Source organism: Carcharodon carcharias, chromosome 5 (assembly GCF_017639515.1).
Source record: "Carcharodon carcharias isolate sCarCar2 chromosome 5, sCarCar2.pri, whole genome shotgun sequence".
NCBI lineage: Eukaryota > Metazoa > Chordata > Chondrichthyes > Lamniformes > Lamnidae > Carcharodon > Carcharodon carcharias.
Genome location: NC_054471.1, coordinates 25,789,613 through 25,806,576, shown reverse-complemented (window position 1 = coordinate 25,806,576; position 16,964 = coordinate 25,789,613). Strand labels below are relative to the sequence as shown.

The 16,964-nt window shown below is 41.7% G+C and overlaps 1 protein-coding gene across 1 annotated transcript in view; it reads right to left on the bottom strand.

Moving 5' to 3' along the window:
- The window catches only part of LOC121278336 (inositol-trisphosphate 3-kinase B-like), a 179,171-nt gene that overhangs the window by 71,312 nt on the left and 90,895 nt on the right, over window positions 1-16,964 (bottom strand). Inside the window, exons 2-3 of the mRNA XM_041188643.1 lie at window positions 11,788-11,887; window positions 325-538 (exon numbers count right to left, since the gene is read on the bottom strand). Of these exons, the coding sequence (XP_041044577.1) occupies window positions 325-538; window positions 11,788-11,887 (314 nt within the window). The remainder of the gene's footprint in view (window positions 1-324; window positions 539-11,787; window positions 11,888-16,964) is intronic.

Here is a 16,964-nt window from a genome sequence, read left to right as displayed (position 1 = left end):
CTGCGAGGGCCAGCGGAAAGTGTGAGCGGCACGGCAGTAAGAAATCACGACTAGCGGGAGAAAGGGGCACTGGGACAGGGCAGTGGGGTGAGGTGCCAGTGCCATTAGCCTGAGTGGGGCAATGTGAATGATATGCATGATTGAAGGGAGGGTTAGGGGTTGGGGTGACTGAGTGGTCAATCCTACTTTTAAGGGATCTGGCGCTAAAGTGGGTGAATAGAGTTGACGTAGAGATTGGCCACAATCTAATTGAATGGTGGGATCTAGCCCAAGAGCTGAATGGGCCTCCTCCTCTTCCTAACGATGAGGAGCCAGGCAACTCACCTCACTCCCATTTTGCAGTCCATGACGCATGGCAGGTCAAAATCTGCCAGTAGGTCGTCCATCTGGTTGTACCTCTCGCCATCCTTCTCCACTTCGCCATGGTAAGCCGGCACATAGGGGCGCAGTGCATCACCCATCAGGCGGTCCAGGCAGCGCTGCTCACACTCGCAGTACTTCTTCAAGATTTTGCCATTTGCTCCCGCCTTGAAGCTACCTGTGTTGGAGAAGGCACGGACAGGGATTAGAAACAATATGGCTTCCCCAGGCCTGTCCACTCAGTGCCTCCCTGCACCCTCCACCCCACCCCACTCCCAACCTGGCTGATTTCAATCTCTTAATTCTTGCTCTTCACCTTCTTTCAGCCAATTCCCAACCCACCTCCGCTTTTACCCATGTCCCACTGTGAAGCGGCCTTTTGTGTGTCACTCTGTCAGTGACTTTCCACAGGTCCAGGTGCACTGCTTCATACAGATTTGGATGCTACCTGAACAGTTTTGGTCTCCTTTTTTTTAAATTATTCTTTCATGGGATGTGGGTGTCACTTGCAAGACCAGCACTTGTTGCCCATCCCTAATTGCCCCTGAATGGAGTGGCTTACCAAACTGTTTCAGAGGGCAGTTAAGAGTGAACTACATTGCTGTGGGCCTGGAGATACATGTAGGCTAGACCAGGGAAGGGTGGTAGATTTCCTCCCCTAAAGGACATATGTGAACCACGTGGGTCACTATGACAATTGATGATAGTTTCAGGGTCACAAATGATGAGACAAGTTTGCTATTGCACCACGTTTATTAACTGAACTTAAATTCCAGTAGCTCCCATGGTGGGATTTGAATCTATGTCCCCAGAGTTTAACATTTTCCCAATGACAGATAAACTGGCCTTTAGTTACCTGTTTGTTGTTTCCATTTTTGAATACATTGGCAGTTTTCCAATCCTCTGGGACTTGTCCAAAATTTAAGGATTCTTGGGAGTTTACTACCAGTGCATCCATTATCTCTGCAGTTATTTCCTTTAATATCCAGTCCAGGTGACTTATTGACCTTTAGACCCATTAGTTTCCCTAGTACTTTTTCTCTGGTGATAGTTATTGTATTTATTTCTTCCCCTGCCTTTTGTCCCTTGATTACTTAGTAATTTTGGAATGCTATTAGTGTCTTCTACCATGAAGACTGATGCAAATTATCTATTCAACTTTTCCTGTTTCCCCATTATTTTCCCAGCCTCATTCTCCAAGGGGCCTATATTCACTTTGGTCCTTTGGTCTCTCTCTTCCTTTTTATATATTTAAAGAAGCTCTTATTGTCTGTTTTTATATTAATTGCTAGTTTACCCTCAAAGTTTATTTTCTCCCTCTCTTATTTTTTTGTTCATCTGTTGGTTTTTGAATCTTTCCCGATCCTCTGGCTTACCACTAATCTTTGCCACATTGTATGTTTTTTCTTTCACTTTGACACTATCCTTAACTTCCTCGGTTAACCATGGTTGGTTTATCCCCTTCCTACAGTCCTCCTTCCTCACTGGGATATATCTTTGTTGAGAGTCATGAACAATTTTCTTAAAGGTCTGCCATTGTTCATCAACCATCTTTTCTGCTAAACTGCTTTCCCAATCTACTCCAGCCAACTCTGCCTTCATACCATTGTAATTACCCTTATTTAAGTTTAGCACAGATGTTTCCAAACTAAGTATCTCACTCTCAAACTGAATGCTAAATTCCGCCATGTTATGGTCACTGTTTCCTAGGGGATCTTTTACTCTGAGATCATTTATTAAACCTGCCTCATTACACATTACCAGATCCAAAATAGCCTGATCCCTGGCTGGATTCACAACATATTGTTCTAGGAAACTGCCCTGAATACACTCAATGAATTCTTGCTCGTATCTACCTCTGCCAATTTGATTTGCCCAATCTACATGAAGATTAAAGTCACCCATGATTCATGTACTGCCTTTTTTACAAGCCCTCATTATCTCCAGATTTATTCTCTGTCCTACAGCATAGCTACTGTTAGGGGGCCTATAGATTAGTGTCTCCTCTCCCTTGTTATCTCTTACCTCCACCTATATGGATTCCAGGAAATACTATGTGAGGGCATAGCTGCTTTCTCCCAGAAGACAACAGGGTAGCTTGTCAGAACTCCCAGAAGACAGTGTGAACAAGGCCAGACCTGAAGCCACAGTTGCTATCAGCCACAGAGGATACCCCAAGGAAAAAGGGCACTGTATGGTAAAAATTATTGGAATCCTATAGATTTTAAAATCTATAAGGATAGTTGCTGAACAGAAAAGGGGAAGGTTAGCTCTGAGGGTAGTTAAGTTAAGACCATAAGACGTGGGAGTAGAAGTAGGCCATTCAGCCCATTGAGTCTGCTCCACCATTCAATGGCTGACCTGATAATCCTCAACTCTACTTTCCTGCCTTTTCCCCATAACCCTTGCTTCCCTCACTGATTAAAAATCTGTCTATCTCAGTCTTGAATATACTTAATGACCCAACCTCTACAGCCCTCTGTGGTAAAGAATTCCTGCAGGAATTCACCAAGGCTCCTGTGACAGCACTTTCCAAACCCACGATCACTACCATCTAGAAGGAGAAGGGCAGCAGATAAATGGGAACACCACCACCTGGAAGTTCCCCTCCAAGTCACTCACTATCCTGACTTGGAAATATATCGCCGTTCCTTCACTGTCGCTGGGTCAAAATCCTGGAACTCCCTTCCTAACAGCACTGTGGGTGTACCTGCAGCACATGGACTGCAGCGGTTCAAGAAGGCAGCTCACTACCACCTTCTCAAGGGCAACTAGGGATGGGCAATAAATGCTGGCCCAGCCAGTGAAGCCCACATCCCGTGAATTAATAAAAAAAAACTATACAAATTGCAAAAACCATTTTGGCAGCTGTTTCAAGCTTCCTCAGGAGCTCGGCGTTTACCATCCACCATGCTATAACATAATTGGGGGCTCTTTGCGGGATATTGAAAGAATAATTGCTTGATTGGCTTGGAATTGGTGAATTTAAAGACAACGAGGGTGAGGAGTATGCTAACTAGGAGTGGTATTGTGAGATTTTAAAGTGGGAGACAGCAACATGACTTTGGCAGTTGCTAAGGCTTGTCTGGGAATTGAAGTTATAACCTTGGTTGGTTTGCAAAAGGTAACCAAAGCCAAGTTGACGGAATTGGAAGCTAAGTTACAATTAGGATTACCTGCAGGGTAAGGAAATCAGACATATTTGAAGGTATAGCACAGCACTTGAAATTAGAAGGAATATCCGACAGACTGAGATCTCCAAGGGGTGAGTCATTGGAATGAGCTCAAATTCAGCTACAAATGAGAAAGACTGAATTGGAGGAAAAGGAAAGGGAACAAGCATTTCAAAGGGAACAGGTGGAAATGCAGGAGAAGAAGTAAGGCAAGGGAATGAGAAGAAAAAAACAGGAAAGGGAATTAGAAATGCCAATGTTAGAAAAGGAGGAAAAAGAAAAACAGAGAGAGCGAGAGAGAGAGAAATTCAGCTTAAAATGCTGGCAGTTAAAAAAGAGACACCAGTAGGTGATGAAGGACTTATTTCCAGACCAGAGCCCAGTGGGGAGATGTTTAAATTTGTACAAACTCATCCAAAGTTTGAAGAAAGAGATGTTGAAGCATTCTTTATCTCATTTGAGAAGATAGCTAAACAGATGAAATGGCCAAAAGTAATTTGGACATTGCTTTTACAGTCTAGGTTGATGGGTGGAGCTAATGAGGTATATGCATTGCTGTCAGAGGGACTGTCTGGAGAATATGATGCAGTGAAGAAGGCTAGTTTGAATGCCGATGAGTAGGTTCCAGAGGCACACAAGCAGAAATTTCGAAATGTGAGAAAATATCCTGCACAAACTCATATTGAGTTTGAAGGAGTCAAACAAAGTAATTTTGACAGGTGGATCAGACCATTACAAATAGAAGGAACCTATGAAACTCTTGGAGATATAATTCTTTGGGAAGAATTTAAAGATTCACTTTCTTCAGTAGCAAGAGCCCATGTGGAGGAACAAAGTGTTAAAACTGCTAGGCGGGCAGCAGAGATAGCAGATGATTATGAGCTGGTCCATAAATCAAAACCTTTTCTTCGACACCCTTTTAAATCTGAGAAGGATAGAAAATGGGAAGGTGAGAGGAAGGCAGATAGTCAAGGAAGAGAAGGAGCAGCTGGAGATTCTAAGGAGATTTCACCTCAGCCTTGGAGGGATGGTGCTGGAAGTGGGAGAGATGTAAGAAAGCTTAAACATTTTCATTGTAATAAGATTGGCCATACAAAGTCAATGTGCTGGGGCTATGTGGGAAAACTTTTGGATTAGTAGGGAATACGAAAGTTACTGTAAAGTCAGGAGCTTTAGAACAAGACAAACTGGGAGGATTTGTTCAAGCAGAAAAGAAAGCACAAGTATTAGCCAACGGTGTGAAAATGGGTTCACAGCCTGTTCACAGGAATGTTGAAAGGCAGGTTGCAGACATGTTTAAAGATTCATCTGTGAGGGAAAAGTCTTTTCTTGTGTATAAGGTGGAGGTGGCAAAGATATACAAATTTTAAGGGACACAGGGGTGAGTCAGCCCTTGATGTTATGGGGTAGTGATATTTGTTGTTCAGAGGGTTTGCAGGAAAGGGAAGGGGAATTAATGGAGAAACAAAAAGTATTCCATTGGGTAAGGTGAATTTGAACAGCATTTTGAAAACAGGTGAAGTGATTGTAGGAGTGGCGGAGAAATTGCCTATTTCAGGCGTTCAATTTACCTTAGGAAATGATGTAGCTGGGTCACAGCTGTTGGTGATGCCCACAGTAATTGAACAGCCTGTGGAAAAGCAATCCATAGAGGTGTTGCAGGAGGAACGTTCTGGTTTGTTTCCAGACTGTATGGTAACACGATCATAGGCTTATAAATTGAGATGGGTGGTGGAGGGGTCTAGAGGACAGGGCAAAGAGACTGGGGTGAATTGCTGATACTACCTTTGATAAGATTGTTCAGGAAGAGAGAATGGAGGAGAACAAAACTGAAGTGTTTAGCTCAGGGAATTTGATAGAGTTACAGCAAAAAGATCCAAAAAATAAGGTGGTTGTACCAAACAGCTTCCTCAGAAACAGCGGCAAAGCGTATTTCAGAATGTTATTACCTCAAGGATAATATATTAATGAGAAAGTGGAGACCTTCTCATGTTCCGGTAGATGAGAGGTGGGCAGATATGGATCACGTAATAATACCATCTGGATACAGGAAGGAAATTCTTAGAGTAGCTCATGACGTTCCAGTAGGGAGGCATTTAGGAATAAAGAAAACCCAGGCTAAAATACAGAAACAGTTTTAGTGGCCTGGACTGCATAAAGATGTAGTCAGGTTCTGTCGAACATGTCACAAGTGTCAGGTGATTGGAATTCCTCAAGCAGTAATAAAACCTTCACCTTTAATCCCTATTCCAGTATTTGAGGAACCTTTTACTAGTGTCCTAATTGATTGTGCAGGACCCCTACCTCAAACAAAAAAGTGGAAATCAGTATGTGCTGACAATCATGGATATATCCACTAGATTCCTGGAAACAATACCATTGAGAAATATCACAGCCAAAAGGATTGTAGAAGAATTGACCAAATTCTTTACCAGAAATGGTTTGCCAAAAGAAATACAGTAGGATCAGGGTTCAAATTTCATGTCACAGTTGTTTAGGGAAGTCATGACCAGCCTAGGGATAAAGCAGTTTAAATTGTCAGCTTATCATCCTGAATCTCAAGGGGCATTAAACTCTAAAGATTATGATTAGGTCATATAGTCAGGATTACCCACATGGCTGGAGTAGGGGAATTCCGTTCTTATTATTCGCTATTAGAGATGCACCTAATGAGTCAACGGTCATGAAGTGAGAGGGCCACTCAAACTAATTCAGGAGAAGTTAGTGGGTAAGAATTCAGAACCACACTCCGGGCCTATGTATCAAAGTTCAGGGAAAGATTGAACAGAGCCTGTGAATTAGCTAAAGAACATATTTTTTTAAAAAAGCAGGTGATGAAGACAGAAGCAGATAGGAAGACAAAAACTTTGTAGCTGCAGAAAAAAGTGATAGTTTTGTTGCCAGTGTCAGGCAAACTATTAAAAGCCAGGTTCAGTGGACCTTGCCAAATTGAAAAGAAATTAAGTGAAGTGAATTATTTAGTAAGAACTCCAGATAGAAGAGAAACCCAGAGGGTATGTCAAATAAATATGCTGAAAAAGTACTTCGATAGGAAGGGTAACAAAAAAAGAAGTATTAGTAGTGATGAATCAGGAAAAGTAAGTAGGGGCGGAAGATTCTGAAATGGACTTTCCTCGAATTCAGTTGGACAATGAGGAAGTGCTTAAGAGTTTGAATGAAATACTGAGGTACCTTCCAGATAAGAATCGAAGTGACTTGAGAGAGAGCTATTGCAGTCATGTAAAACTCTCTGTGGGGATAAATTGGGAAAAACAAAGGTAGCTGTACATGATGTAGATGTGGGGAATTCTGTACCAACCAAGCATTATCCTTATAGGTTGAATGCAGCAAATTTATCACAAGTGGAAAAAATAAATTGAATTTATACTCAAAGATGACATTATTGAGTTGAGTTACAGGAATTGGAGTTCACCTATTGTGATGGTGCTGAAGCCGGATGGAACACGAAGACTGTGTGTGGATTATCGAAAAGTGAATGCAGTGACGAAAGCAGATTCATATCCTATTCCACATTTGGAAGACTGCATTGACAAAGTGGGACAATCAAAGCTCATTACAAAGATTGACTTGCTGAAAGGATATTGGCAAGTATCTCTATTAGAAAGGGTGAAAGAGGTTCCAGTTTTTGTAACGCCAGGTGGGCTCTATCAGTTCAAAGTTATGCCGATTGGTATGAAAAATGCAGCAGCAACCTTCCAGAGACTAACGAATAACGTTATTGCTGGTCTGAGTCACCGTGCTGTGCACATTGATGATCTGGTAGTATTCAGTCAAACATGGGAGGATCACTTAAAGCACCTGAGAGAACTAATCGATCGTCTACAAGAAGCTAATTTGGTGGTGAACTTGGCTAAGAGTGGATTTGTGAAAGCACAATCCACATATTTGGGCCATATTGTCGGACATGGTAAGATAGCCCCATGAGATGTAAAAGTAAAGGCGACCGACGAGTTCCCAGTGCCTTCAACAAAAAGCGAACTTTTACAATTTCTGGGCATGAGTGATTTTTACAGCAAGTTTGTCCAACTTTTAGCAGCTCGGTTGCTCTATTAACAGAACTCTTAAAAAAGGACAAAAAGTTCAACTGGACATCAGAATGCCAAAATGCATTCAAAAATCTGAAAACTGTGTTGACAACACTGCCAGTTTGAGTGACACTGAATTATACCGACCAGTTTAAAGTGGCGATCGATGCAAGTGATGCAGATGTTGGTGCTGCATTGGTGCAGGAAGATAACTCAGGGTATCAAAAAGCCTGTGGGGTATTTCTCAAAGAAGTTAAATATTCATTAACAAAATTACTCCACTATTGAGAAAGAAACACTAAGTTTGGTGTTGGCTTTACAATATTTTTGAAATCTATGTTGCCACCAATTCATCAGAAACAATTAAGATCTTTGTAAAGGTTTCGAAATAGGAATGCGGGATTGTTTAGATGGAGTTTATCGTTACAACCGTTTAGCTTGCAAGCTATACATGTGGCTGGATGTGAAAACCTAACTGTGGGTGCATTAGCAAGGATTTAAGGCGTAAAGATGATTGGACATGTGAGACCTGGGGAAAAAAGGCTGAAGTGGACTCCACTTTTACTGAAACCTTGGGTGTATTATCATGATAATGCATGCATCTTATAATGTAATCGTTTATTGTATAGAGATAAGTCACGAGTAATGGGAAAGCGGTTAAGAAAATGAAACCATCTTTTTGAATTATGACAGTTCAATTTCTAAAAAAAAACAGGGGGAGGTGTCAAGAAAACAAGAAATTGTAACATTTCTCTTCTGGCAATAACCCTGGCATATTTTCTTCTGTACTGGAAGTCAGGCTGTAATTCGATTAAGAGCTCGAGTGATGGTAAGGGTCTAAATTCAACAGTAAGAAGTTGTTCTAATATGTTAATGAACCAAGAGGAACTTCAATCAGAGTTTTACACAAAGCAATAACAGGAGTGTTTTTGAATTGAGTTGTTGTAGTTCAAAGGGGGATGGATATATGCGGGTTGCAAAAGGTGTAAGAAAGGTAAAGATAGGGTAAGTTTGTTATTACAAGTATAAGAGCTAAAGTAAAAAAAATAGTCCTAATCAATTTTGGGAAGAAAGCATTTCTGAAGAGACCAGTTGACATAATAGAGAGATCAAAGGGAAGGAATGCATTTAAGGAAATATTGAAGCCTATGTGGGGGGATACTTGCCAAGATCTCCCAGAAGACAGCAGGGTCTGAACTCGCAGAAGACAGTGTGAACAAGGTCAGGCCAGAAGACACAGTTGCTGTCAGCCTCAGAGGACACTCCAAGGCACTGTGTGGTAAAAATTACAGGAGCTCTATAGATTTTAAAATCTAGAAGGATAGTTGCTGAACAGTAAAGGGGAAGGTTAGTTCTGAGGGTAGTTAAGATCTTGTGGAACTGTTTTAAAGTAATGTTTACTGTGTGAAGCCATTCTTGTGTATAAATGCAATTGTGGTTTGCTTTTTTCCCTTCATTCTTTTAATAAATGTTTACTTTACTATAAAATCATCACAAGTAGTTGGGGAAATCATTTCCTGCTTTCAAAACTGCTCCCCATACTATACGAATTGCAAAAACTGTTTTGGCAGCTGTTTCAAGTTTCCCTCTTGAACAGCTCGCCATTTACCATCTGCCATGTCATAACATAATGTACAGGATGGATAATGTACAGGATGGAATAATGTGTAGGATGGATAATGTACAGGATGGAATAATGTGTAGGGTGGATAATGTACAGGATGGAATAATGTGTAGGATGGATAATGTACAGGATGGAATAATGTGTAGGATGGATAATGTACAGGATGGAATAATGTGTAGGATGGATAATGTACAGGATGGAATAATGTGTAGGATGGGTAATTAGTAGGATGGGATAAAAGTATAGGATGGGGTCATGTTTAGAATGGTATAATAGTGTACGATGGGATAATTACATGATGGGTAAATTGAGTAGGACGAGATAATGAATAGGATGGGAAAATGTGTAGGATGGGATAATGTAGAGGATGAGTAGAGTGGGATAATATATAGGATGGGAAAATGGCATAGGATGGGAAAATGTGTAGGGTGGAGAAATATACATTGTAAAGAAAATATCATTTTTTCCAATATTACTGTGGGATACTGTGAAGCAGGTTTGGGGGAGTTGTGTGTATGTTTGTGTGTGTGTGACTAATTTAATTAAACTGAAGACTACCAGACTGCAAGGTTTAAACCATCAAAGGATTAGGTGTAAACACAGGCTTTTTTGAAGTGGAGGTGAACAGGTAGATAGGGCATGAATAGGAACTTGCATTAGGAGATAAATGAGGAGTTGAATTTTTTAGCTGTTGAAATTCAAAGAGAAAAAAAGAAGGTCATAGATGAATAAAACAAACTATTAAGGGTGAGGAAATGGGTTGGATGGGATAATGTGTAGGGTGCGATAATGTATTGGGTGAAATAATCTGTTGGGTGGGATAATTTGTAGGATGGGATATTGTGTAGGGTGAGGAAATGTGTAGGATGTGGACATGTGTAGGGTGGGGAAATGCGTAGGGTGGGGAACTGTGTAGGGTGGGATAATGTATAGGGTGGGGAACTGTGTAGGGTGAGATAATGTGTAGGGTGGGGAACTGTGTATGGTGAGATAATGTGTAGGGTGGGGAACTGTGTAGGGTGAGATAATGTGTAGGGTGGGGAACTGTGTAGGGTGGGATAATGAATAGGTCGGGGAAATGTGTAGGTTGGGGAAATGTGTAGGGTGGGGAAATAGTGTAGGGTGGGGAAATGTGTAGGGTCATATAATGTGTAGGGTGGGATAATGCATTGGGTGGGGAAATGTGTAAGGTGGTGAAATGTGTAGGATGGGATAATGTGCAGAGTGAGATAATGTGTAGGGTGGGATAATCTGTAAGGTGCAGAAAAGTGTACAGTGGGAAAATAGGTTGCATGGGATAACTTTTTTTTAATTCATTCATGGGATGTGGATGTCACTGGCTAGGCCAGCACTTATTGCCCATCCCTAGTTGCATTTAAGAGTCAGCAACATCACTGTGGGTCTGGAGTCATATGTAGGCCAGACCAGGTAAGGACAGCAGATTTCCTTCCCTAAAGGGCATTAGTGAACCAGATGGGTTTTTACAACATCGAAAATGGTTGTCATTAGATTTTTAATTCCAGATTTTTACTGAATTCAAACTCCACTATCTGCCATGGCAGGATTTGAACCCAGGTCCCCAGAGCATTACCCTGAAATACTAGGCCACCTCCTCCCCTGTTAATGTGTAGGGTGGAGAAATGTGTAGGTTGGGGAAATGGGTTTGGTGGGATAATGTGTAGGATGAGATGATGTGTAGGGTGGGATAATGTGTAGGGTGGGGAAATGTGTAGGGTGGGATAATATGTAGGGTGAGGAATTTATGGGGTAGGATAATGTGTAGGGTGGGGAAAGGTATAGGATGGGGAAATGCGTAAGGTCAGATAATGTGTTGGGTGGGGAATGTATAGGGTGGGATAATGTGTATGGTGGCAAAATGTGTAGGCTGGGGAATTTGTAGGATGGGATAATGTGTTGGCTGGGATATTGTATAGGATGGGATACAGTGTAGGGTGGGGAATGTGTAAGGTGGGATAATGTATAGGGTGGGATACAGTGTAGGGTGCGGAAATGAGTAGAGTGGGACAATATATCGGGTGCAGAAATGTGCAGGGTAGAATAATCTGTAAGGTGGGAAAATGTGTAGGGTGGGATAAACTGTAAGGTGGGAAAATGTGTAAGGTGGGGAAATGCATAGGGTGGGAGCATCAATGCTTGTCTTTGAGTTCAACAGTACCATTTGGTTCAACAATTAGGGAATATATACGACCTCAGAAGCTCTGAGCTAGTGAGTGAGAAACATTTCCAAGCTTCTTGTTCCTATTGCTGATCCATTGGCCACGCCCTTGTGTGGTTCTTTGCTCACCCCTAAGATATGATTGCAGCTGCAAGACTCACCACTCGAGAATTAAACATTATCCAATGGGGAGTCGTGAGACGAATAAATCAAAAACTGTAGGTGGGTGAACAGGATGAAACAGTGAGCTTCCTTAATGGGTCATTGAGTAGTTTCAGGATGGCTGTGAATCAGATCCCTAATGAGTGCAAAATGCATTGTTACATCCTGTTAGCAGAGTGACCCCCAAATGGAATCCCAGAGTGTGCATGCCCTGGGAGCAGTAACATGTACAGTGCCGGAACCTACCAGCGTGTCCCGCTAGCTGTATCCATGGATACCGTTTCTTAAAGGACATTACAAAGGGCGACCAGTGCACCATGTTCTTGATCTTCCTCCAGGATTTACTCTGAAACAAAGAGCGAGAGAGGTGGTTAGTAAAGACACATAGCTACCGGACCGGTAACACACACTCTGTAAAACAGTGACTGGCACCAGACACACTCCCACTGCTAATAATGACCCACTGTTATGACCAATACAGTTGGTAAAGCGGAGTTACTTTAAAATTCCAGAGAGAAACTTTAAACAACTGTCATAACCAATAATTGTAAGTGTTTTGTTTAAGATGCAACTCTAACCTCAGGAATCAGACCACTAGTTCTCGAGGTTTTACATTAAATGAAATGAAACTGTTTATTAATTTACACAGGTTAAATATATATACACATGGCTAAAAATTACTATCATAACTTTTAACAAATTCCCAAACTAATCTCCATTTAAAGCAACAGCAACAGGCCAGGATTTTCCCGTCGGCGAGCAGGGGGCGGGGTCTGCTCACCGATGTGTAAAATAACGCAGGATGATGTCGGGAGGAACTCCCGATGTCACCGCGCCCCATTTAAATTTTCAGGTAGGCGAGGGCTCAGCAGAATCAGCTGTCCACCCGCCAACCTGTCAATGGCCAATTGAGGCCATTGACAGAGTCATTTAAGTAATTAAAGGACCTGCCCGTCTAACCTTAAGGTTGGTGGGTAGGCCAGGAGCCCTGGCGGGCATTAGAAAAAGCATCAAACCTCATCCACGGTTGGGATGAGGTTTCATGCAGGTTTTAAAAAATGTAATTAAAGTGTTTTTAAAAGCTATGGACACGTCCCAACTCTTGTGACAGTGTCACATGAGGGGACATGTCAGGGATTTTTTTATTTTGTATTTTTAATATTTTTTACAGTAGAGCCGATCTCCCTGAGGCAGCATTTTGCCTCAGGGAGATAAGTGCACTCTTTCATGCACATGTGCGAAAGGGCACACTCTCAGGTTTAGGCATCCCCCTCCCCGCCTACACAGGGAGTGCATAGTGCTTCCGTGTGGATGTCACGCTGGGTGAGCCTTAATTGGCCCGCCCACTTAAAATGGCAGCGTGCCCCCAATCAGGTGCTCTGATTGGAGGCGAGCCTCTGCGCGCCCACTGTTCAACATTCCCCCCCAACAGGAGTAAAATTCAGCCCATTGACTTAACCAAACACCCGGCAAAGCATTTTCACCTTATGAATTCAAAATTAGCCTCTTTTCACTGTGGAGCCAGTTGGAGGTTTGCAGCTGCCTTTTGATCTCACATTGCCTCTGCCTGTGCACCCGGAAACTACTGAAGTTATACCTAGCAGCCCCCATTGTAATTCTCATTGTACCAACAACCTCTTTGAACTTCACCTTTTAACAATAAAACCCCTTTCATTGTACCAACTTTATTGGTAATATAAACATATTGCTTGGTAGCTGCTAGAAAGGCATCAAGTTTTCACCCCGCTCCTTGACTGCTGTATTCAAAAAATGCAAATACACACTATCTCTCTGCATATCAAAACTAGTACATATCAAAGCACCCAGACTAGCTCGCTTTAATCCAATTAAGACATACCCACAGGCTAAACCTCTATTTTAAAAGAAAGATATTTTCCAAAATATTATATACATTAATAGCATCATGATGCCCACACTCAGTTATATAGTGACTGGCACCAGGCATACTCCCACTGCCATCAATAACCCACACCCTTTAACCTAGTGACTGGCACTAGGGGTACTTCCACTATGACTGGTATCCCACACCAGGTAACATAGTGACTGGCAGCAGACTTACTCCCAGTGCCATTAATAACCCATATCATGTAACACAGTGATAAAAACAAAAAAACTGCGGATGCTGGAAATCCAAAACAAAAACAGAATTACCTGGAAAAACTCAGCAGGTCTGGCAGCATCGGCGGAGAAGAAAAGAGTTGACGTTTCGAGTCCTCATGACCCTTCGACAGAACTTGAGTTCGAGTCCAAGAAAGAGTTGAAATATAAGCTGGTTTAAGGTGTGTGTGTTGGGGGGCGGAGAGATAGAGAGACAGAGAGGTGGAGGGGGGGGCGGGTGTGGATGTAAGGACAAACAAGCAGTGATAGAAGCAGATCATCAAAAGATGTCAACGACAATAGTACAATAGAACACATAGGTGTTAGAGTTAAAGTTGGTGATATTATCTAAACGAATGTGCTAATTAAGAATGGATGGTAGGGCACTCAAGGTACAGCTCTAGTGGGGGTTTTTTTTATTATATAATGGAAATAGGTGGGAAAAGGAAAACCTTTATAATTTATTGGAAAAAAAAAGGGAAGGGGGAAACAGAAAGGGGGTGGGGATGGGGGAGGGAGCTCACGACCTAAAGTTGTTGAATTCAATATTCAGTCCGGAAGGCTGTAAAGTCCCTAGTCGGAAGATGAGGTGTTGTTCCTCCAGTTTGCGTTGGGCTTCACTGGAACAATGCAGCAAGCCAAGGACAGACATGTGGGCACATGTCTCTTGCCCACATGTCTGTCCTTGGCTTGCTGCATTGTTCCAGTGAAGCCCAACGCAAACTGGAGGAACAACACCTCATCTTCCGACTAGGGACTTTACAGCCTTCCGGACTGAATATTGAATTCAACAACTTTAGGTCGTGAGCTCCCTCCCCCATCCCCACCCCCTTTCTGTTTCCCCCTTCCCTTTTTTTTTCCAATAAATTATAAAGATTTTCCTTTTCCCACCTATTTCCATTATGTAATAAAAAAAAAGCCCCACTAGAGCTATACCTTGAGTGCCCTACCATCCATTCTTAATTAGCACATTCGTTTAGATAATATCACCAACTTTAACTCTAACACCTATGTGTTCTATTGTACTATTGTCGTTGACATCTTTTGATGATCTGCTTCTATCACTGCTTGTTTGTCCTTACATCCACACCCCCCCCTCCACCTCTCTGTCTCTCTATCTCTCCGCCCCCCACACACACACCTTAAACCGGCTTATATTTCAACTCTTTCTTGGACTCGAACTCAAGTTCTGTCGGAGGGTCATGAGGACTCGAAACGTCAACTCTTTTCTTCTCCGCCGATGCTGCCAGACCTGCTGAGTTTTTTCATGTAACACAGTGACTGTCACCAGAGATGTTCCCAATGCAACTGGTAACCCACAGCCTGTAGTATAGTGAGTGTCACCAGAGATGCTCGCACTGCGACTGATAACCCTTACCCTGCAGCATTTGGCACATGGCACCCTGCAGACAAGCAGCATGTAGGTTTGCAAGTGTTGGTTTTATAGAGCACTGGGTCCAGATCAACCACAAAAATAAGGAACTTCCATCACTCTATGACATTCGTGAATTCATTGACGTCTTTAACCAGATTGTGAATTAACGCGGTCTTGGAATTCCACTATTATCCAATTGGGAAGTAGGAAGACCCTGGGACAAAGGGAACTCCAGAATTTGCCTTTTAGCATCATTATGTCCTGCTGAAGGTGCAATCCCCCTTCACACATTCGGTGACCATGCAGCTGTTATTTTGAAGAACATCTGACTGCACATCGCCCATCGATTAGGCACTGCTGTTATTATTCAGCAAGTTATTATTACTGCTGTTATTATTGTTATTATTAGGCACTGCAGTTATTATTCAGCAAGTAGCTTTATTGCTGTTATTATTGTTATTGTTAAGCACTGCTGTTATTATTGTTATTATAAGGCACTGCTGTTATTATTGAGCAAGTGATTATTACTGCTGTTATTATTGTTATTATTAAGCACTGCTGCTATTATTGAGCAAGTGATTATTACTGCTGTTATTATTGTTATTATTAGACACTGCTGTTATTATTGTTATTATTAGGCACTACTGTTATTATTGAGCAAGTGATTATTACTGCTGTTATTATTGTTATTATTAGGCACTGCTACTATTATTCAGCAAGTTATTATTACTGCTGTTATTATTGTTATTATTAGACACTGCGGTTAGTATTGAGCAAATAGTTATTACTGCTGTTATTATTGTTATTATTAGGTACTGCAGTTATTATTGAGCAAGTAGTTATTACTGCTGTTATTATTGTTATTATTAGGCACTGCTGCTATTATTGAGCAAGTGATTATTACTACTGCTTTATTGTTAGTATTAGGCACTGCTGTAATTATTGTTATTATTAGGTACTGCTGCTATTATTGAGCAAGTGATTATTACTGCTGTTATTATTGTTATTATTAGGCACTGCTGTTATTATTGAGCAAGTGATTATTACTACTGCTTTATTGTTAGTATTAGGCACTGCTGTAATTATTGTTATTATTAGGCACTGCTGCTATTATTGAGCAAGTGATTATTACTACTGCTTTATTGTTAGTATTAGGCACTGCTGTAATTATTGTTATTATTAGGCACAGCTGTTATTATTGAGCAAGTGATTATTACTGCTGTTATTATTGTTATTATTAGGCACTGCTGTTTTTATTGAGCAAGTGATGCAGCTTAAAGCTCATTGCACTTACAGGAACGCCTGCTTCACACACAGTTTCCACCCACTTTTCTTTATTGTTTCTTTCTCTCTCTGTCTCTTTCTCCTTTCCTCTTTTTTCCTCTCTTTTTCACACAGATATACTAGGATACTCCTTCCAGAGACCATTATTCTATCACCTCTCTTCAATCTCTCACTCCCCTCTCTCCTGTCCCACCAGGCCACTCCACAGATAATCCCTGAGTGTAGAAAGCCTTTTTCCGCCACCTAGCCAATAAAAATAACAGTTAGTGTCTTTCTAACTCTAAAATGGATGCTCATCAGGTATAGCTCCCGGTGCCTGCTTCAGCAACACTGTCTGAGTGCCTATCCCTCACGTTGACTATCCTGTGGTTTGGTGGGTGTGGGCAGAGGGATTGGAAATGCTTTTCTTGCCTTTCTCTCCCCACCTCAGTCTCACACGATCTTTCTTCCTTTCTCATTCCCCAAAATATGCTTAGTATCATGTTCTCTTCCTTATCAGTGCCTCAGCTCCTGGCTCCCTGTCTTCATATACAGGACCATATCAGCCCTGCAACCAATTCCAATTCAACGGATTTGGAAAACATCCAGCCCCAGCCTTTAGAAAAGTGAAAGAATTGATTGGATGTGGCCCACTGACCACTGGCTG